This window comes from Macrobrachium rosenbergii, chromosome 10, assembly GCF_040412425.1.
Source record: "Macrobrachium rosenbergii isolate ZJJX-2024 chromosome 10, ASM4041242v1, whole genome shotgun sequence".
NCBI classification, from domain to species: Eukaryota; Metazoa; Arthropoda; class Malacostraca; order Decapoda; family Palaemonidae; genus Macrobrachium; species Macrobrachium rosenbergii.
The window spans coordinates 3,355,224-3,379,118 of record NC_089750.1 but is presented as its reverse complement, the minus strand read 5'-3'; the positions used below and the strand labels follow the sequence as shown (position 1 = coordinate 3,379,118).

Genomic DNA, 23,895 nt, shown 5'->3' with positions numbered 1-23,895 from the left:
ATTTCTCATGCGGCTGACATTCTTCACTGTCTCAGGAGATACACGAATACAAGGTTCTAATGGCACTCTGGTCTGCCAAATTTACCTTGTTAATAGGGGGATATTAAGCTCTTTAATGCTAAAAAAAATTAATTATAAAAGGATAACAAAATCATTTCTATAACCATCTAGAGTAGAATCTTCACAGGAAAAGAGTACCACATTAGTGTGAAATATTTGTAAGAATCAAAACTGATGTAACACTGTTGATATCACTTATAGAAAAAGTAATTTTCCCCACAATAAAACTACAACAAGTAAACCTGACAGAAGGTACTTAAAACAACTTAAGCTTAGCTAGACTTATCTTACTGGTAATATGCGATGCATTTTTATGAAAGCAAAATCAACAATACTCCACACGTGGCACTTAAAAGATAATAAGAACATCTGTTCATGAAACAAACAACTTGAAAAACAGGTTACCAAGACTCGTCTACAGTATATTTATCTTTTAAATCTAAGGTGACTAACTCTACGGCATGGGAAGCAATCCATATACAGGCAGTCCCCGGTTAACAGCAGGCTCGGTTAACAGCGGGCTCAGTTAGCAGCGATCCGGTTTTATGGGGCTTGTCTAGCAACGAAAATCGACAATTTTCGGCACCGAAAATCGCCGATTTCCGCTTACCGGCACCGATACATACCTAACAGAGGCGCCGATAACCGAAAATCGGTGCTTTTCGGCGCCGATAACCCCCAAAAATCACCGAAAAAGCGCTGAAATTGCCGATTTTCGGTTAGCGGTGATTTTCGGTTATCATCACACCCTCAGAAACGGAACCCCGCCGATAACCGGGGAATGCCTGTACTGTATTTTCTTAAGAACTGGATCAAGTTGAATGACAGCAGCAGCAGCAAAACAGACAATAGCAACTGAAAGCAAAGCTGGAAACACCATGAAAAAGCAAAGAGTAAGGAGCATATGGTGCTGCTCTGGACCAAGTACCCTCAGACTAAACTGGTTAGCTACCACAGCCTCCACCCACATGCAAGAAAGATGACAAAAAAAGACATAAAATGTTACGTACCCTGGAGTCATCAATGCTTTTGTAATCCTGAAACATTAAACAGAACATATTTTGACGACTCAGATAGAAATAAAAAAAAAAAAAGGGAAAGATACTTAAAATCTAGGCATTTCTGCTACAAACTGAAATGGTTAAAAGCGTCTAATGAGAATCGAAGCAAAAAGAAAAAGTGATGCACTAATAACCTCGTCTCTATTTGTGCTGTTATTTCAAGTGGCTAAGGGGAAATTTCATAATCTCTCATACAAAACACATCTGGAAAGAAACACTGGAATATTGAAGGTATGAGTAGTTGTTTAAAGATTATTTTTCTTTTGCAATTGGGTTAAAAATATTTGTGCCACGCGTGGAGAAACTGATTAAGCTTAGCATCAGCACAAACACCAAACATACAAATTCACCTTTTAAACAGATCAAACTTGTAATTATTGATTTTTACTACTCTACTTCAGTGTTCACCTTTTAAAAATATTAGTAATTGAAAAGAAATTTCATTACAATTAAGTCCTTTAGCAAAAAAAAAGCCAAAAAAACCCAAAAAACCTCACCACAATCATGATAAGCCTCTGGCATAGCTTTATAAGGTTTTCATGATGCTCAAAAAATTATCTTACGGGTAATCAGTCATTAACTAATGTTAAACCAATCTTTAAAAATGTCCTTAGCATAGTAATGACACAAACGATTTGATAAAATCTGGCTTTCATAAGTGTCGTTTCAATAGTGAATCTGCTACAATAGCCGAAACATCAGCATAACCAACTTGAATATCAGTTTCCTCGCCAGTACCAATTTATGGAAAATTCAGACCGAGTGATGGGTTCCTAAAAATTGGGACATAAATATATAAACAATTACTTAAGTTTGTAGTTTGGTTAAAGTACTAAACTGTCTAATAATTTGGTTAAAGCTAAAAAGCTAACGGTTATCACAGAATTAAAGATAAGGAATCAAAATGAAGGGAAAATTATATATTAACAATAAAAAATATACACCACTCTGCTGAAAAGGTAAAAACAGGTAAATATCTGAAATAGAGTGCCCAAAACAGTATCTCATACCCAAACGACACTGCAATAGCAACTTTCAGCTGTAGCTGGCGTTTAGGTGCCACAAAACCAAACTTTATTTCAGGCAAGTTAAAAACCATGCAATGAGATCCACAACAAAAAAACAATAACCATCACGATGAGGTACCACACGTCAGTGCGGTCTCCTGGAATCTTACCTTTCACCCCTTTGTGCTTTTGGGAACTTTTCATTTCACAAAATGGCAAGAAAACAGGAATGCATACATCTGTACGTGAATCCAGCTCCTTTAACGCTGACTGAAAGTTTTAAAAATCTGCACTCAAACATGACAAAACATTATTCTAGCACGAGCGTCACCTCCACGGGAAAAATACTTTGACCAGACTGTGCTATTTGGGGAATAACTCTGCAATATGTATACCTGTATATGAAAGAATAACATTACAGATAGTATGGTCTACTGACTTCTGGCTCAGCTGTGGAGTAACCCAGCTTCACGGAATTAGCTAATGTAGGGGTGCCTGAATGGCATCCTACACCATTCTACAATCAAAGCTGTCTCAGTTTCTTGAACATAATATTTACTGCACGCATGATGTAAGGAGAACAGGAAAATATTTGTACAAAGGCAATCAGTGAGCAAGATAAGACTGCCCTGAAGTCGTGAACTAGTAAGTGGTTTACAAACAAGTCGGGCTCAGAGACAGTGTGCTTACGACTTAGGTCAATCATGTTCTATATAATCACTAAAGTCTAATGACAGGAGAGGTAAAGACAGCAATGGAGCAAGTTTGCTGAGTTGAAAGGAGTGTACAAAGTCCATTCCTTAAGAATATAAACCTTGGAGATAATTTCTGAATGGTCACCGACATTAATCTGCTGAAAGAATCCACTAGTTTAAGGAATGATTTGCATAAAAAAAAAAACAAAGGGGAAAGAAGTAAAAGCTTCTCTTAAAAATTCCCCTATAGAGATCTGCCTTTTCCTTGGGATCAGAGGAAAGCTGTTGACTACCTATAAAGAAGTATTGTACTCTCACTAAGTCACTCTCTTAGCCAAACAAAGAAATGAAAATGATAGCTTTAACTGTAATTTGGAGCAAATTAGTGAGCACAGTCAGTACAGTATGAAGATGAACCTTATCTCCATATATGTTAGGGAACACTGTATGTCACAATTTTTACTGCCTAACATTTACTTGGCTTTACATTGATTCTAAGCCTGCTTTGCAAGTTAATAGCTTTGTCTCTGAATGACTTTACTTTCTAAGATACTGGCTCTGCCTATGCCTCTTGTTCTGCTTCACAAGATAACGTTTAATTTTGACTAAGACTGCTTTGCAAGTTACTACCTTAACCTTTGACTCTTAATCTCCTTTGCAAGTTAATGCTTAACGTGGACTAAGCCTGCTTTGCAAGTTTATAGCCTTCCAGGATTGTTCCATACGAAGACTTCCCGTATCTAAAATAAAAATATTAATAACACATGCTTCTGACCTTTTGCTTGATAATTACTGGAGCAGTGCTTGCTTATGGACATGTCAGCAACCACCTGGAATTTTTATCATCTAGACAAGATTTCTTTCAGTGGTGTCTTTCTTTTTCCTAACAAAGGGAATTATCATTTCAACCATTTTTTAAAACATCCTCTTTGGATGTCTTCGATAATTTCAATTTCAAGATACATTATCATCTAAAAAGATACATTATCATCTAAACACTGTAGACGAGTCATATAATAGCTGCCCAGTACTGCAAGTCATTCGTTCACTTGACTGTAAAGCCACAGAATCTTGTCTTGCAAGTTATGAACTTCGGGTGTCTGCCAGATGAATGATTCCGTTGTGAACAACAACATCAACGAACATTTTTCATTTCCTCAGAACTCTAAAGACCAAGAGAAATAGAAATACACTGAAAACAAACTCCAGAAATAAACTTTCTTCCTACACCATGCTGTAATATGAGATTCCAAAGCTCCAGAGTGATTAGGATAGGGAACCAGCAAATGCCAAGGATTAGGGCCACTGATAAAAGAATGTAATTAGTAATACCATTAGGTAACTACAAAAACCTGCGATAGAACCAACACCTGAAAATACACCTACACTAAACGCTTCAGAAAAACTTAATCAGATCAAGGAAATGCTCACTTAATGAAACACAATATGACATCCACCATAATATGGTGCAACTGGGTAAGCTTTGTATGGAATAAGGCTCTTTATAATTAATGGGTTTGTATGAAAAAGGCATTTCACTCTGTAAAAGACATAATTTCTATAAGCTATTTCTGCTGCTTACAAAATGCCTGACAAAAATCCACTCCTACTCACATTTCTGATGGGCTGGAAGTTGTTCAAATGGCGTGTCTCTTCATCCTCAACATCAACACTGCCAAGGGTTATAGAGAGACACGTTAAGAGCGTAGGAAGGCCATACTACCTATTCTATATTGTAAACTGAACTAGACTAACAGTAAGAATAAGAATAGGAATACACCACTGAAATGGAATAATGCACTGTAATACATAATTATTTCTCCATTCTTTCTTAGTATTACTTAACTAAAGCATGACTTATCGATTTATAAATTCAAGCATAAATATCTCTCGTGTGATTTTAATTCCTGTTACACTGTATTTAGGTATCTATTCCAAAGCTTATTATTATTATTATTATTAATGCTGTTATTATTATTATGATTATTATTACTATCAGAAAACAGTTTATTATGACCAGTGAGATACATTTCAGAACTCCTTTAGGGCTGATTACAGGGTTTTTTCTTCGATGAAAGGAGGAAACTGGAACAAAGTAAAGAAGTTGGACAGCCAAGTAAGAAGAAACCAAAGGAAACAAATGAGAAATAAAAGGCAGAAAGCAATACTGTACATCAGGGGGAGAGGGGGGGCAGTACAAAGAACCTCTAGTACCACCACCAGTTTACCCCAAAAAGTATTTAGGTGGTATCCCTTGCAGGGAAAAGACAAGAAAAAAGGGAGGAAAGTAAAAGACCTTTATCCTCGTGAACGATGGACGGTAATAAAAGTCAGGGGAAAACGAACCAGGAAAGAGAATCCCAAAGACTGGCAGAACAGAGCATTTAGAATGCAAAGGTTGGAAAAGGTGACTTGATGGGATTCACAAGGTCCCCCTGAGAGGTTGAGGGAGTTTTTCCTTGAGTTCAACAGAACAGTAGGCAAAATAGTAGCCATGGAGAGGACAAAGTAGCACTTGGCATTGGAGAGAAACACAATTGGGAGAAAGGTCACTGACTACATGAATCCAACCAAGCATGGAGACAACATATGCTGCACCTAATCTAAATACAGATACGAGCAACACAGAACTTCAATGACTGGAATGAAGAAAAGGACTTACAACAGCAAAACTAGGCACTACTTTAATTCTTGAAGAGAAATTCAGCAAGCTGAACTAAACTATTAGATCTCTTTCCATTAGGTTTGAAAAAGTTGATAGAAGTGAAGAGCTCAATAAATCTTCAACAAATATTATTTAAAAACTGGATATTAACTGAATTTTGGAATAACTGAATTGGACTAAATTAAGTGAAGAAATAATCACATGGCCCAAGTTAACAGATGAAGAGAGTAATTCTCCAGAATATTTCAAAGATTTAAATATACAGAAACGATCAACAACCTTTTTCGTAACTGACTCTTCCACACCAAAAGAATTTCTTGACTGAGAAATTCATGCAATGAAAATTTGAAAATAAATACTGTAGTCATAATATGCGGGTAAGAATACCACTGTTCAGAAAAAAAAAGGGTAAAACAACTGCAACGTAATTTATAGGCACTAAAATCTATTACATAAAGAACTACAAGAGAAGATAATGAACCAAAAAATCTACATGAAAAGGTATTACTCACGGTATCCCGAGCCATGATAATACTTGGGTAGTTAATCCGCCACAAAGAATAACAGTGACAATGACGATAAGAGACGTAGTGGTGAGTATTGCCTTTCTCGAATCACTGCTTGTGTTACGGATTGCCAATGCAAACGCAATAGCACCACGTAAACCTAAGGGTAAAAATTTACTTTATTTATGAGAAATTTTAGGGTTTGCATATACAAACCACTGCCTTATGCTTTGGCTTGAAGTGTTAACACCTATCCAAATATACTTACGGAAGAAAATTTCAAATGTTTACGTTCGCTACTTAAACAGCTGTTGTCACATATAATCGTCTGGAGATTGATGAGAAAATAATGATAGAAGCAAGTAAGAGATGAATAGTGGTACACTATACTAAGGAAAATAAATTCTTGCAACTAGCAGGTCACAATCTCCTGACTGAAATACATTATATGTGGATATATGGTTAACAATTTAAACCAAATGCAAAAGGATTTGCAAACCAATGATTTATTAAATACAAAACCAGGGGGTCAATTTATGAATACATGAATACTGTACAAGGGGATCAGGTTCGTTGGCAGATCTTTTAAGAGAAACTTCCTAGAATGTTACCAATTAATGACCCACTCCAATTACAAGAAAACAGAGAAACCTTAAAAGCCTTTTACATGCTGTAAAAATGGGTTGACAGTTAATCACAAGCAATTACTATACTTGCTGGCATACAAGAAACACTTAAATTTTGGAGGCATACTAAGGAAAAAATTAAAACACCCCTTTAGTCAAACCCTAAAAGCTCTTCCAATTACAGTATAGATTCATTTGAACTGAAGCCTGAAAATTTTGGCCTCTTTCTCTAATTAAAGCAGCAGTCTTTGCCTAAACTGGTGAATAGGTCAGGCCATTATGTTAACATTCATTTCTGATACTGTAACTTTTACAAGGCCAGACAAGGCTCAAGGGGATGATTTTCCTTGAACTATTTGTGCAATAAAAAAGAACACACATGTCAGCAAATATGGTAATGAAAAACTAAGTTCAGTGTTTATCATGGCATACATTATTGGTATTACTGCATCTTGAGCAGCAACTAATGGCAGGAATCAAGTAGTTTATGGTTAATTGAAATTATTCAGTGTATAAAAGCAGTACAGAACTTTTCTTGTGCTAACAATGGAAGACTAAGAATACCCTCTCCCTGCATGGATACAAAAATAAAAAGGCAAACTCTTACCTGAGAAAAACAACATGTTCATGAAGTTGACAGGGATTTTGGGACGACGTCCAATGTTAAGTAAGAGGGAGAGCGGATAAATGTTCATAAATCGACCAACGATTATGGCAACAAAGGCAATGCAGATGAAACCAACATCCCACTTGTGATGGTCAAATGTAAACATGGACACTCCAATGTAGGAGAAAATGAAGTTCTCAGAAAGAAAGTTAAAAAGATCAAAGAGCGTTTTAGTTGCCATTTGACTTTCGACTGACAAGTTGTTGTACGTGTAGTGTGCTTGACATATTCCACAGAAGAGCACTGCAACGATTCCTGTGCAAATAAAAGGTAAATGTATAGCTAAAATTTTATCACTTATATCATTAGACTGTTCTTGCTAGCATAAGGATGACCAGGAAAAAATCTTGTGATACATAAAATGTTAATTGTATCTTATTACAAAACGTGACAATATAGTACCTCCAGAAAAACTAATATAGCTGCTGTACACTCACACAAAAAATAAGTCATACAGATCTATTGCATAAATGCTTGGATTACTGGTCTGCAGTTTTAATAAAGTTCGCTGAACATTTGAAATTCTCCTCAAATACAAAAACATAAGACTATTTTAAAAAGAAATCTCACCCGTTAAGTCGGCCGCTTCAGCCATGAGGAAAGTCGAGTACGACATGAGGAAAAACAGTGATGTTTCCAAGTTGGGGAAGTCTTTGAGGCGGGTGAATTTCGTGATAATTGCTGTGATGCAGCCCATGAAGGACCCAATGAAGAGAGACATACTGAAGGTCACCAGAAAATCCCAAATGGCCTTGAAGAAGGCTGATGTCTCAAATCCTCCGCTGTTGCTGCCGTAACCTTCTATTGCCCTACAAAATTATTGATTGTTGAGGTATAATGTATACTTACAGTTTACCATATACAGGCAGTCCCTGGTTAACGGTGGGCTTGGTTAACGGCGATCTGGTTTTATGGTGCTTGTCTAGCGACAGAGCTCGTCAATTTTCAGCGCCGAAAATCGCCGATTTCCGCTCATCAGCGCCGATACATACCTAACAGAGGCGCCAATAACCGAAAATCAGCGCTTTTCGGCGCCGATAAGCCCCGAAAATCGCCGAAAAAAAAGTTCCAAAAATCACCAATTTTCAGTTAGCAGCGATTTTCGGTTATCATCACACCCTCAGAAACGGAACCCCACTGACAACCGGGGACTGCCTGTACTTTACTTTAAATCTACTAATCCTAGTCTTCACAATGCAAATATTCTCATCTTCTTAAAAATGTTAGAGGGTGCCAAATATGAAACCCTGAGTGCTACCAATTGTCCTTTTACTTTCGTGCCTTTAATCCAGGACATGTTTCCATCTACCTGATCATTATAAATAAAATTCATATTTCTTACTATAGCATTACATTCTAAACTTTCCCCCCTGAAACTAAAACCACATTCTATTTTACTTCTGCTTCAACAGTTATGATCAGAAATATCTCCAAGTCCTCTTTTTTGCAAAAGGAACTGAGTATACAAAAGAATAAGATACAGGAATTAAGTTGAAAAATAAGTAATACTAGAACAACTCATGTAGTTTTGCAGATATCTTTGAAGAAGAACAAGTATAAAACATAGGGAAATTAAGAGATCCTTGGGAATTTGAAAAGTGGATCAGTCTCCAAACAATCTGGAATAACAAATGATTTACTAAAAGCACCTGGGAATGAGGTCATTGACGAAATGATCAAATAAAACTGAAAACCTGTTAAATGAAGAAATGTGACCACAAAAAAAGTATGGAAATAAAAAAAATGGAAAGGAGAAGTACTGAAAGGAGGACTTAAGATTACTTGGGAATGTTTGAAAACATTGGATGTACAGTAGGAAAGGCCAAGGAAAAAAACGTGTAAAATTTATAACTGTAAGAACAAAATTCATGACCAGACCATGGAATGAAGATAACATTACACATGGTGGTAGAGAGATGTGGTGTCCAATGACTGAAAAACAAACTGATGTTTTAGACATGATGAGAAGGGACAAGGAAACCCTAGTCAGAAATGTAGCAGGATAAATAATTGTGGGAAGGCTTAGAAATCATGGAAATGGGGCAAAGGGAAAATTCAATTCAAGTCTAACCCTGCAATGGGAAAAGCTGATATAAAATCATTAATGATAATGATGAATTCTTTTCTCACCAGTGAATCCATCAACTAGTTTTTCAACTCACTGTGCAATAACAATTAATCTAACAAACTTTTTCAACTCTATTTTATTCCAAAGAACAATTTTGAAAATACTTTCTTGAACCAAAGTAACTTTACCAATCAAGAGCTCTTCATTGCCATATATGTTTCCATTCTCAATCACTTATGGCACTCTACATCTACCAACAATACAGAATTTCTTCCTCAATCACCCGTCTTTGCAATCCAATTTCTAAGCGTAGACATTCTTTCTCATTCTCCAAAATTTGCCAACAGAATAATTTTCTCACAAACTCTTTTTTTACCCTCACAATCTTCTTTCCCTGGATCATCACAGCTTTTTACCTGTTGCACTAACTTTAACCACACAACTTTTAGACTAACTCACCTGTATCTCTCACACTTTCCCTCAGCCTTCCTGACTTAACAGGAATACCTTCTACTGGCCCCATCTTTCAATCAAAACAGAGACAATCAGAGAGAGACAGAAACCATGTACAGAGGAAACATTAAATAACTACAACTAAATAACTCCATGTCATCACTGCTATGTCATCATAGATTTAAATGATTTATAATAAACCCTTAGAAAAAGCATAATTCTTAAGCATTCTTTGTACACTATGTGATTTTGAATAAAGTAAAAACATGATACACTAACAAACAACAAAAAATTAACTGAAAAGGTTACCCTCAGGGCCAGGTTGATGACTCTTCTGCAAGGTATCCCAGTTGTACAGTAACTTACCCTGATAAAACTATGGCAACTGCATCATTCAGTACAGCCTCCCCAAAGACAAGGGCATACAAATTAACATCTACATGGAGGTCTGAGAAAATTGCCAGTACAGTGACAGGATCTGTGGCAGATATCAGAGCTCCAAATAACAAGCAGTCTATGAAGGAATATGAAGAGCCTATAAGCCACAGGAATCCGTACACCAAACCTCTGAAAGAAAAGAATGAAAAACTTCAAGTATATTCAAACTGCACACTTGCCAGAGACCATAATCAACCTTTGCAATAAAGAATCAGACAGTAACGATATGTGAACCAACAATGATCAGAGACTTGTACGTACCCAACAACAAAAGTCGATATCGTTGTTCCAAGGAAGGCAAATGTGAAGATAGCTCCCAAATTCTTGAAAAAATGTTTCTGTGATATAAGAGTTAAAATTAATAAAGAAAAATTTTCAGATATATGTGCGACAATTACAATATAAAGAGTACATATTGTATGTATGTTGGCACAATCAAAACTTGAAGGGAATGCCTTCCACAGATTTATAATCACAATTATAAATTAGCACACCCTGCTGTTGATTTTACTTTCTGTTGATATTACACAATTATCATACTGAATTGAGATTTAACACAAAGAAATACTGACCTTATTCTCAAAATATTAATACCGTATTATATATGAAATGACTGTTTTCTACAGAGGCATTACTTATATAATAAATGTTAAATGACATTACCAACTAAAAAACGAAATGGCTCTTTGTACTTACTGCTAGGATCTTTAATAAAAAAAGCATAAGTAGAAACAGTGCTAATGTATCAAATTCCTTTGCAATGTCAATCATATGAGCAGGGAAATGGGGTCCTCAATGTAAAAAAAAAAAACTGTCATAACAGCATGTACTGGTAATTGTATATACAAAATTTTATATTAGTAAATAAATTCACCAAAGGTGGGAATCACATGAGCTCATTTCACTACGGTATAAGAACACAATAAGCACAACATAAGGTCATTCCACTGATCTTCAGTGAAATGTGACAAATGCAATTCAACCACTTTAAACTCTTGAAAACCCACAATTACTGTACATTACTACACCGAAAGCAAGGGGGGAAAAACTCACCCTCTTCAGACTATAACCAGCGCTGAAAATAATCGGTGGCAAGAGAATGTTGAAGAAAATCTCTGGATCGAAAGTAGCCTGGAATCACAAAAAAAAAAAAAAAGCTTTTGAATGAATGTCAGAGGTGATTCTGCAAAATCTTTGCCAACTCAAATATAATACAGTATATTATAATGTGCCCTTGGGGTCTGTTACATCAAAATATGCCTTCCTTTCAAAACATTAATGCAGTTTAGGAACAGGTTTCCTTGCAGAGTATGTCTCCTAATTCATATTTATGAAAACTGCTCTACTACCTGATGCAAACTACATTATAATTCTTTATCTATTAACATTTTCTAAATGGGTTCATGTAACTCTTATATAAAATGTAAAACAGGCAGGAATAACAGAGGGTTTACTAAAATAATATAATCTTCTAACATGTATCAAGAACTTCCTTCATTAAACAATAAAATGCCTGCCAAGATCACCAAGAAACAATCATCTGTAAATTCAAACAGTGTTTACCAATCTACAAACTACCATACTTGATCAAATCTTGAAAACTTTTAGCCTTCAAATTATTAAGAGAACCAATATGTACAAATATAAGTAGGTACTCTACATTTATTACCAAAACTATTATTTCACATCGGAGAACTTTAAAACTTTACACAGCCGAAAGAATAAGTTATTAAAAAACAAAGTAAAATATTCAAGACTGTGTGCATAAATGAAAAGAAGCATCTACGATAGTGACAAGTGGTCTGAAGGCACCAAAGCAACGACCTACAAAAAAATAGTCTTACCTTTTGAACAATCTCGTTCTCTAGGCTCTCGGGGATCTCCCCCTTAAAGGAGTAACCATATGTTCGATTCTGACTGGCTTTTGCTGTAAGAAAAAAGAGAGTTGCTGTAAGAACAAATGTGAGCTCTGAGGAACTACTTTAAACGAGACAATTTCCTTAAAGAAAGTAGGTCCATACAAAATGGATTTAAAGAAAGATAGCTTGCATTTCCCCCATTTAAGCTACATGATTAGTCGTCTACCCAAACAGGATGATTCTATAAAACATAAATGACTTTAGGTTTTAAAGGAAATAGTATACTAAATATTAAGGAACACATCTAATTATGGACTGAACTAGTAGGGATCTTTCTAGCTTCAATTTGGTAACTCAAATTACAAAATTATAATGAAAGGTGACTCGTTTAAACAGTGACTGTCCTCAATTTGTCTTTATATCCTCTTTCATTCACTTGCAAAGTGGCTACACTGCCTCTATTCTGCAAAGACTAGTAACTCTTTGTATGTGGAACTAGGGTGCATAAAAAAGGCAACATTAGGAAGAAAAAATAAATATACTGTACAGTATATCAATGACATCTTTAATATTGCAATTACCATAAAAAGTAAATATAAAAATACATCAGTGTTATCTTTAATATTGAAATTACTATACATGTATACTACAGATCGACCATCACTGATCCAGCATCACTGGGACCTGAAAGGTGCCAGATTAGTGATTTTTCCGGATTACAGACTGGTTAGGTTAGTATACATTTAACCCAACAGTTAGCCACCTCATCCTACCTTTTAAAATACACTGTAAATCAGTACAAGTTGGTTAACAAGGAAGAAAGAAATATCAAATGATAATCAAGTGAAATTTTAATGAAGCACTGGCAAAATAAATGGTACAGGTAATTCCACTGACTTACAAAAGAAAGTTCATCACTGCCGCTTCCAAGGTGAAGAGCTGGAATTTGCAACTAGGCACATTTACATGTTGGGCGAGGGGCTGTCAGGTTCCCCATTTTCTTCATCTTGGATTTTTGTATATATTTTATACCATTCTCACTTATATTTTAACTTTATTTTCTCAATTTTTAATTTTACGACATAAAAGATAACTGCAATCATGAGTGGAGTGAGCGTACGAACACAAACTCAAACGCTGGCATCGGAGAACTTCCAACAGCTTGTTTTGGTTTGTGTTGTCAAGCTTATAATTGTGTAACATTTTTAAAATGATGCAATTCTCATCTATATACTTTTACCTTTTATTTTTACAATCCAAAAGATATACACAATCGAGTGTGTAAGTATGTATGAACGCACAAACTCATTTGCTGGCATTGGAGAACTTGCTCCAGTTTGTTTTGGTTTGTGTTGATTTTTTTATTTACTTTTGATTTTTTTATTTATATTTTATGCTATTTCATTTTTATTTTTCTATGACTTTTTACTGCACAAACTCATCTATGGCATCTCAGTTTGTTTTTGGTTGTTTTTGATATTTTTATTTATATTTTATGCTCTCTCATTTATATTTTTACAGTATTTTCTCATGTTTTATTTTTAAGACCCAAAACGTAAACGCAATCATGTGTGTAAGGTACATATGAATGGACGAACGCATTCTCTGGCGTTGGAGAACTTGCTACAGCATGCTTTGGTTCGTGTTGTTGACATTTATGATTTTTTAAATTTATATTTTACACTACTCTCAATTATATTTTTATTGTACTTTCTCACTTTCTATTTTTACAAACCAAAAGAGTAGAGTACATACTTACACACAAACTCATTCGCTGGCATTGAAGAACTCACTACAGTTTTTGTTCAGTGTTGTTAAGCTTATGATTTTCTTATTTCTATTTTATGCTATTCTCATTTATATTTTGACTGCATTTGCTCATTTTTTTACAACCCAAAAGATAAACACAATCGTGTGTGTGTGTAGGGAACATATGTCAGCACACAAGTAACGCCAACAAACAGTAACGGCAGGGTGTGGTGACCTGGAAAATTTGAAATTGTGCTGGAAGAAATTAGTCCCAGATTAGTGATGGAACCGGATTAACAACTGCTGGATTAGTGATGCTCAATCTGTATTAATGGATATTAGTCCACTTAACTAAATAAAAATTTACAAGATTGAAAAAGAGGCCCATCTTAACCATAATTCTCTTACCTCCAGCATATCTGAGCCATAACGTATCTGGGGGAACATTGTCGGTGTACTTAGAGTCATTTTCAGGCACAACAACCATGTGGCTCAGTGATGTCCGATCACCACTGTATCTTAATATCGCACCGACAATCAAGCCTGGAAATAAAATGAATGAAGTAGTAACAATAATATATAACTAAAGGACCATGCATTATTACAGGCAGTCCCTGGTTTATGACGGGTCCGGCTTATGACGTTCCGAGGTTACGACGCTTTTCAAATATATTCATCAGAAATTATTTCCCAGTTTACGACACGTTCCGGGGTTATGACACGTTGTATGCCGATCCGTCGGAAGAAATATGGCTCCAAAATGGCAGAATAATAAAAATTTGGAGGTTTTTTTGATGAAAAACTCAATAAAAATGCAGTTTACATTGTTTTCAATACACCCAAAGCATTAAAAGTAAGGTTTTCTTAGGATTTTTTTACGATTTTCAACGATTTTTCGGTTTACGATGATTTTCGGTTTACAACGCAGCGTAAAAACGGAACCCCGTTGTAAACCGGGGACTGCCTGTATTAATAAACAGTAGCTATTCCAATTAACAACTACTTAAAATAGCAATGAAGGTACAGTATCCGCAAAGATTAGCCTAGCTTACAAAACAGGGCTTTACAGAATGGTTTTGTTCTTGTATGAAGGGTGAAAACTGAACCAAGTTAAAGTCAAAGAAGCTGGATTCAAACAGGCGGAGAAAACCAATTCAGGCCAGTCTACAGTGTGCCATGCAAGGAACCCCATATGTGATACCCACTACCGGGAAACCTCAAGCAAGGCACCCCACTAATGTTATCCCCCTACTGGGATAACCTTTGACCTTCAACACAAAGCACTCCCACCTACCACCGAAACCTACACTTTCCTGTTTAACCTACTTTACTGGCTGAGTCACCAAATTATTCCTCCGAGTGTCAACACTGGAATGAAAAGGCTCCTTGAAATTATGCGCGAACACCCAAATCACGAGTCCCCATTAAATAGAGCAACACCTGTGCACATACACATCAAAGTGTATGCCTATTTGCATAAGAATTACTTACAAAATGAGCCTATGTGTATAACACATTAAAAAGTAGATGGCTTACACATTTGCAGAATCATCTTGTAAAATTTAATGCCCCCTGACACTAGCATTTTTCACAAGAAGCCTACACCTCACATCATTTAAACAGATATTCTTCCAAAATGGGCACCTCATCTCTGTACCTAATCACAGTGGAGTTCTACACTACTGAGGAAATACCTAAAATCACTCATAGTCAGAATACAGTTAGACTGCTATTCTCTTCATTTCTCAGTTAAGACACATATTCACACCAGTTATATTTACAGAAATACTTTTACTTATTTTCAACATCTCCTAAACCATTCCAGGCCAAACGAGTATTTTCACATGACAAGTGTTGTTAATTATTCAACTGGGACTACACAGCTGCAAAGAGCCATTACCTGCAGTGAGCCATTTACTGGTAAGCTGCAAAGAGCCATTACCTGCAGTGAGCCATTTACTTACCAGTAAGTATGCAAACTTCTTTTACATACTGGTTATATCACATGTTATTCAGACACAATAAACCAGACTTAGTTTCGTTTCACAGAAAAAAAATAAAATGAAAAGTAAATATACTAATACTAAAGCACTCAAGAACACAAAGAAGGGGAAGCGTTCAAATTCTTGTCAGACTTTGAACTTCAAATAAAATGTTGTCAGTCAGAGGATTCAATACTCGGCTGTGAGCTTTTAATAAAGTTAACTTATCTCTTGGTCCATCATAGCAATCCCTTTCTATAGACTGTTGACAGCAGAATCTGAATATGTATACTTCTACAATTGTAAAGTGTGCTACAAGTAGGAATTTAATGATCCCATGAATACATCACACATTTTTTCTGTTCTCACCAGGTTAATGTCACATATAGTAATGGAGTTCAAAAATGCATGACTGCCATTCTTGTGTACACTCCGAGATTCAACAATCCCATGAATGAACCATAAACTCTATATTGAATGAAACAGTTTACATTCTAGAAGCCACCAGTTTGCATACAAAACACAACAAAGTCAGGGAATCATTGTGCTTTAACAGTAAGTTACAGAGGTTCTTAAACTTATTAACAATGGTATTTTTAATAGTATGTTGCACTCAGAATCAGTGAAGTGTCCCAAGTATCAACACTACTCAGGTAAGAAAATCATACTGTATTAAGATGTGAGCATGTTCTATAAATGATTACCATTTACAAAGAGTTTTTAAATGTGAAATACATCTGGTTTTTTCAGTTTTTGTAGTGATTTTAACAAAAGTTAGTATTTTTGTTGTAAATGTTTGCTTAGTCCATTACAAACAACTAAACAACCCATCTCTCTGTGTCTTAAAATAATGGGGACCACATTAGGAAACCATATTCTTAGGGTAAGGGTAAGTTTGGGGGAGGCTATGGCCACCCATCCCCTTTGAGGATAGCAATGAGGACGACAACAAATAACCATGGTATGGAAGCAAATATTGTTTTTCTATGATTTACGTTACCTAGGTCAGGATAGGTGGAGAACCAGGTTAGTCTGGTAGAGCCAACACCCTAAGCCAGGCTGGGTTAGGCCAGGACACCTTCTTGTATTTCAATCTAAAATTATACCACCACAAATCAGGTCTGGCAGGGGGGGAGGGAAGAGGCAGGGGAGGGCAGGGGGGAGGGAAGTTCCAGGTATGGCCTAACAATGTACGCTTGGTCAGGTTATTTCACACTGTGATTTCTGCTGCCCTAGGTCTGGTAGAATACAGCATACTAGGTTAAGTTAGTTTAATTTTTGTTTTCCTACACCCATAAACCACAGTTTCCCCTTGTAGGCCCCATTATTGTTTGACTGGAGGAGTAACAGTTAATCAAGCATTTCTAACAGAAATGAACTGTCAAATTCCTAAAACAAAAAAACTATTAGAAAAATAATTTTTGGGAATTACAATACATTACAGGTTAAAAAGAACTCTTTCCCCTACACGAGTACTACTCTAGTACAATATGCTTTTATTTGAAAACTGAACTATGCTTAGGCTGGACAGGTCTATGAATTCTAATTTACACTGGATTCAAACATTTTTTTTAATAAGCTTATATTCAAATTAGCCTATTTAATATCACAGCTCCTGAGGGTTCCCATACAACATGTCTGGCCTCTGCAGTTGGGCTAGTACCAACTGAGGACACAGGCTAGCCTAGGAAATTGCCGCTAAAGACAATTACGAAGTCTTCACACTTTTATTAATAAATATAAAGGCTACTTGAAAAAATGCAATAATCATTATGGTGATGATTTTGGCATTTTTCACAAATTACAAACATTGCCTATTTACTGGTTACTTAAAAGAAAAACTTAAAGAATCTGCAACACCCTCAAAAATAAAAAAAATGGCCATGATTGAGGTTTAGGTAAATACTTTAGTATACTTTAATTCCTAGCCAAATAGGCCTACTTGAACCATACACGTGTCCCTCTGGTTATTTTATGTTTCATGCATTTCTTACCGTCACTGTTGGTGCAAAACACTGTATCAAATCCTATATCAAACAATTTTGGGGGGCCTCTTACGGAAACCATGTTTTGGGTTGGAGAAACTAAAAAATGAGTGCAATGCATCATCAGAAAGGTACAAATTGCATGAATCACAACATAACCACTGAAAAAGTATGTAGTTCACGCATACAACAGCAAATAATCAATGAAAAATTTATATAAAAAATAAAAATATAGCATGGACGCTTACAGAGATCCATCTTAACCTAACCTCAACTAGTGTGCTAGGTTCTTATTTGGCCAGAAGGGTGCACCTCCCTTATAACCTGACCTTGAGCACAATTAGACGTCTGTCTCTCAAGCAACCTAGAGAATACAGTATGTCAACCTAAACAGGCATACACCTGAGGTCCCCTTAACCTGGTAGTTTCAGCCGTGAGTCATTTAGGCTGTAACATCCAAAACAATGTAAGATGTTATGTTTATGGTATTATTATGTTATGTTTATGGTACTGTTATTTTATGTTTTACATACATTCCCAACGCACTGTACTAAACACGCCCATTTTGCACGTAAACGTGCTTTCAGCCTGAGGTTTCGAAACTTTACAACAAATGATTTCCGGTTTAAATCTTGAATGGGACAATTGAAAACAGCAAGAAAACAGCCGAAAATTTATTTGTCATTTGAAATTGGAGTTTGGACTGGAAACAAACTTTTACCCTTCACACAGCAAACTTCTCACCTTGAGATTAGAAAATATAGGCTACTGTTAAAAGCCACATACTGTATTTCCCCTTTACAATTTCCAACCCTGGTAACTGACTTTCAACAAAGGTCTATTTTGTAAAACTGAGGCATATATCAGTGGACTGGATTACTAACTTACTTCCAGAGGAATTGTCATATACATTCTTCAATAGGCTATTCAATATCTCACACCTCCACTTATTTAGGCTTTTCATCATAAACATGAAAAATACGATGACACTGAATATACTTAATATATTAGTTTTATATATTTTGAGGTAATTAATATTTTATTCCACTATGTTCTCTATATAGACCTTCACTGTATTTTCCTTTGAAGGGACCCGCCCAGCAAACCTGCAGCTATATAATATAATGTATGCCCTACTAACACCTCCCAATGTCCAAGAACTCAGATTGGAAACCCTTCAAAACAATAAGCAAGTCTAATAATAGAAAATGATGCAATTATTAATTTTTCACTAAATAAATTACCGACTCTTTATTCATTCGATCCCTTTATATTCCCTGTGGAGAATCACTCGACAATTTTATTTCCTAATAAATTCGGCGTTGGGAGAGAAGTGTCCAGTAGGATTATCCCAAGGCTTATTTTCATTTACATGCAAGTTCTCGTAAAAAAAAGTAGGATTTAAGTAGGATTTAAATGACTCTGTCGCGTCGACATTTGGAAAACCGAATTGCCAAGAGGAAAAGCTTTATTATAAGTCGTTCATTAATCATCTTCCCGAATCGTAAACCTGACGCTGTCACATGACAGCTCCAGCAGAAGTCACCCGGGAGATGAAATGGAAAAAGGACAATGTAAAAATAAGTAGGATTTAAATGACTCTGTCACGTCGACATTTGGAAAACCGAATTGTCAAGAGGAAAAGCATTATTATAAGTCGTTCATTAATCATCTTCCCGAATTGCAAACCTGACGCTGTCACATGACAGCTCCAGCAGAAGTAACCCGGGAGATGAAATGGAAAAAGGACAACGTCTTTTGAATAAAAAGACAAATCATAGAATATTAACGTTAAATTTAAAATTAACACTCGTGCTGATCACCTATCACCGAACAGGAACAACAAAAAGCGTTTAATTATTACCGTATATCACAGCCAGTCCCGTTTCGTGGAGATATCTTGCTCGCCGATACTTGAAGATCCATATTGTCACCACAGTTAATATGAGTAGAAATGTGTATAACAAAATATTAAGGCTGTCAATTCGGTGCGTCACCCAGTACTTTTCGTCTAGGGCAATGTCCGTGCCCAGCGAGGCCTTGGCACTGGCGTAATGTAGCAGTGATGTGAAAGAAATTGCCAGAACACCAACATGATGTTCACCTGCCATCGTGAAATGTTTACATCTGAACCAAATCAATAAACCCCGAGGAAATTCATAGAAAATTAAAACAACTGACAACCGCGATCCCCCTCCCTTGGTGTTGCCAAGGTTTCTACTCGGTCGTTTTTTCGTTAATTTTAGAACTAAACGAAATGCACGTCACTAATATTTGATTTTAATATATTCTATATTATTTAAAATCATCATACTCCTTTTTATAAACACTTTCGTTATGTATGGCGGATCTTTAGAGGGTTCGATTCCCTTTTCTTCTCCGGGGTATAAACGTCTTGAAGACAACTGTCATCGTCACGAGATGATAAGGGGGAGTGGAGGATAAACTACTTGCTGATAAACGTATCATTATTTTGTGGCTTTGAGGTTTTCACCCGATAACATTTCAGATTTTGGGGGGTTTCTTTATCTCGAAGTATGAGCGATCACCTCTTACTTAAGCGTCTATTCGCCATAATATTAGAAATTAATGTATCCTCGACTTTGCATTTGAATAGTGTACATGTATGCGCAATGTGAAACCTGGTATTTGCATAATCATGCACCTAGCAAAAGAAAAAAATGCTGATTGAATAAAGGCAATTATATAAGTAACAGCTAGCCAGCATCTTCGACTAAATATTTCTCTAGATGAACAGTTATACATACATATAATCTCACATAATATAATAATGTTTCTAAAATGTTAAGCATTTGAAAGATTCTGTTATCCATTGGTGCATTGTTTTCATCATAGTATAATTTGATTTATGTCTACTAAAACTAGCGTTATAACATTATGGTCTACGTCCTTCCATTAAAGGCATTAGCTCACAGTGCCTCGCACTTTTTCCCCTCTAATTCTTTAAGTTATTTTGTTGTATCATGTCGCAGCCATAAAATCTCATTTCTCCACATTTCGCATTTCGCGAAGCACTTAAACCGTGATGAACGCATCATTTCCCCTGAAATGAATCAGATCTTATAATTACAGCGACATTTGAGGATGATGAGTCATCAGCCTATTTGATAAGGCAGTATGGCAAGACTGTGCCGTATCGGTAGTACTGCCAACAGAACGGAAACTAAAACGTGACGGGTTATACAAATTGAGTCTAGTTTTACTAGTTTGTTGTTAGACACGCGTCTTAGTTTTAAACAATTGATGAGCTATGTGAGGCTGTTACACCTTATTGTACTCTAGGCCACGAGGTTCATGCGAACGATAGAAATATTAACTTTTTCTGTGGTGGGAATATTAACTCCGTCTGGAGTAGTTTGGAACACCGATTCTATGTACAATAGTAACGGAACCAGCATTCTGCAAATTTGTGAAGTACTTTTGGCTATGATTTTTATAAGCACGTTGTAGCACCTATTAATTTCCTATTTCTTATTTATTATGAAATGAAATAAAACAGCAAATGACGTGCGGGAGAAAGGTTTAAGAAGACAGGATGCATGGACAGAGGAAGGCGAAGAAGGCTGATAGGAAACAGCGACCCCATATGAGCAACGCTGAAGACAAAGAAGAAGATTCATTATGAACGTCAACTTTGCTCTTTAATTATTTGGTCTTTTTTTATATTTAAATAGAGATATTCTATTCTGACGAGGCCTGGCATTGTTCCTATCTTATATGAATGTAATAAATATGATAATATGCCCTAATGAAAGCACTGCTATTTCCGCGAATGAAAAAAAAATCAAGACAATTGCACTAGAGATTTCTAATCAACCATTTGTTTGTTGTTGAAAATGTAACAAACTTCTTCTTCTTCTTCTTCTTCTTCTTCTTCTTCTTCTTCTTCTTCTTCTTCTTCTTCTGGGGCCATTACGTCGCAATTCTATACTCAAAAGAGCACTTACGTCCCTTTTTCTCGTCTGTTATTCACGAGAACAACTGGAAGCGTGTACAAAACGAAACCATAACAAGACAAGACGGCAACAAGACCCATTACATTCCATCTAGAGATAAGAAAGATAACAGATAACGAATGAGTGACCTTTGACCAACTTTAAATCTCCGCACTGATAATGCATGTTTGCTTCTGCTGGTGTGAGAGAGAGAGAGAGAGAGAGAGAGAGAGAGAGAGAGAGAGAGAGAGAGCACTGATATTAAAAAATCTAAAGAAGGAATGTGACAGTGACTGTTGCATTTCTTTTGTTATCTGGAGCCACCCTCTCTTCAGGAAATGGTTTTTCTTAGTCTTACACACAAATACCTACATGCATATACTTATGTATACATAAACACATATATATATGTGTGTATATATGTATATAATATATAACAGTATATATATGTATATGTATATATATATATATATATATATATATATATATATATATGGTACGATACATATACACATGCGCTACTGGGCTCTAAGCGATGTCAGGCAGGGCAGCCGATCGAGGCTACGGTCTACCCCAACGCCAAATCAAAGTCCTTCAAAAGAAGGCATCGTGCTTATCCCATATGAAAAATGGGAAAAAGCACGTTAAACGAAGAAGTAGAAGATATACATATATATACACACATATATATGTGTGTATATATACACTGTATATGTATATACACATCAAATATAAGGAGACCATAAAAACGGCAAAATGTGGAAAGTAAAGGCTATATTTCAGAGACCAAACTGTCTCTCTCCTCAGACAAATAGTGAATATACATATATATGTGTATATGTACATATATGTAGGTGTGTGTCTGCACGCGCACTTGTGTCAGTATGAGACCTCATCATTAATGAGTTACTCACAGCAAAATACCCCAATTATTTGGAAGATACAGTCTCGGTCGATAAGACCAAAACTATAATTAAAAAACACTGCGGTCTGAGTAATGCACAGATTACGTGTGCACTTAAAAGGCCTCTGTTTTGTACTTGCAATGTCATTAAAAATATTGAAATCTCGGTTAGGCGGTCACTCTGTTGCAATTCCGTGCCCTAGATATTCCTTCTTTTACGCATGGGCGTGCGACTATTGATATGATAAGGTTAATGAGTATATATATATATATATATATATATATATATATATATATATATATATATATATATATATATATATATATATATATATGTACACATTCTTCTTTGTTTTAGGTAACATTAAGATTTTTACATTCATATATATGTATAAATTCATATATTTATGTGGGCTTGTATCCACACACATATATTCTCCACTCTTTGTCAGAAGGAATTTGATAATTTAAAACCACGATAAACATTAAGTACGAGGATTTGAAAAGTTTGTTCATCCAGTTTCTAAACTCATAATCTTGCCGGGATGTTGTCTCAAAGAAGGTCTTCCCTCCGTTTGGTAATGAAATTAGAGTCTTTCTCCGGCCTCTGTCGTTTCTCCTAACTGACTCTTGTCTAAGCTACATTCCAAACAGATTATTATTATTATTATTATTATTATTATTATTATTATTATTATTATTATTATTATTATTATTATTATTATTATGAACCCTATTCATATGGAACAAGCCCACCACAGGGGCCACTGACTTGAAATCCACTCTTCCAAAGAATATGTTGTTCTCTCGAAAGAAGTAACAGAAGGTAATGGGAAATACAGAAAGAGGAGATCAGTTATGAGAAAAGTAGATAAATTAACTAGTTAATGAATAAATAAATAAAAATATAAGTAAAATATTAAAATACAGGTTGAACTGTATTAGGGTGGTGATGCATTGCGTCTCCGCTTGAACTTCCGAAGTTCCAATTGCACAACGTCCTCTGGGAAGCTGTTCCACAGTCCAACAGTGTGAGGAATAAAGGACCTCTGGAACAGAGAAGTTCGACAGCGAGGCATTTACTGCATATGCCGGTCTACCCTTTAAATCCCCACCTTTTCTTCTTCTCTACAAACTGCGACGATAATCTTAGTCAAGACTAACCGAGGCTTTGACATTTCAGGAGCACAGACTTCGTGGCGGCACCTCGCTCT

General features: G+C 35.8%; 1 protein-coding gene across 18 annotated transcripts in view; it reads right to left on the bottom strand.

The window, feature by feature from the left end:
* Positions 1–19,960, bottom strand: part of Nhe3 (Na[+]/H[+] hydrogen exchanger 3) — a 55,294-nt gene extending 35,334 nt beyond the window's left edge. For 11 of the 18 annotated variants that reach the window (XR_010854207.1, XR_010854212.1, XR_010854210.1 and 8 more), the window contains exons 1-11: positions 19,686–19,960; positions 14,263–14,397; positions 12,091–12,173; positions 11,300–11,377; positions 10,508–10,584; positions 10,175–10,375; positions 7,858–8,096; positions 7,228–7,542; positions 6,001–6,154; positions 4,438–4,495; positions 1,071–1,097 (exon numbers count right to left, since the gene is read on the bottom strand). Coding sequence is in view for 12 of the 18 variants with exons in the window: in XM_067109744.1 (XP_066965845.1) it covers positions 1,071–1,097; positions 4,438–4,495; positions 6,001–6,154; positions 7,228–7,542; positions 7,858–8,096; positions 10,175–10,375; positions 10,508–10,584; positions 11,300–11,377; positions 12,091–12,173; positions 14,263–14,397; positions 19,686–19,932 (1,614 nt within the window). In the remaining 6 variants the exon portion in view is untranslated. The remainder of the gene's footprint in view (positions 1–1,070; positions 1,098–4,437; positions 4,496–6,000; positions 6,155–7,227; positions 7,543–7,857; positions 8,097–10,174; positions 10,376–10,507; positions 10,585–11,299; positions 11,378–12,090; positions 12,174–14,262; positions 14,398–19,685) is intronic. The other 7 variants (XR_010854211.1, XR_010854208.1, XM_067109747.1 and 4 more) reach the window with 1 other exon arrangement.
* Between the last annotated feature and the right edge of the window lie 3,935 nt (positions 19,961–23,895).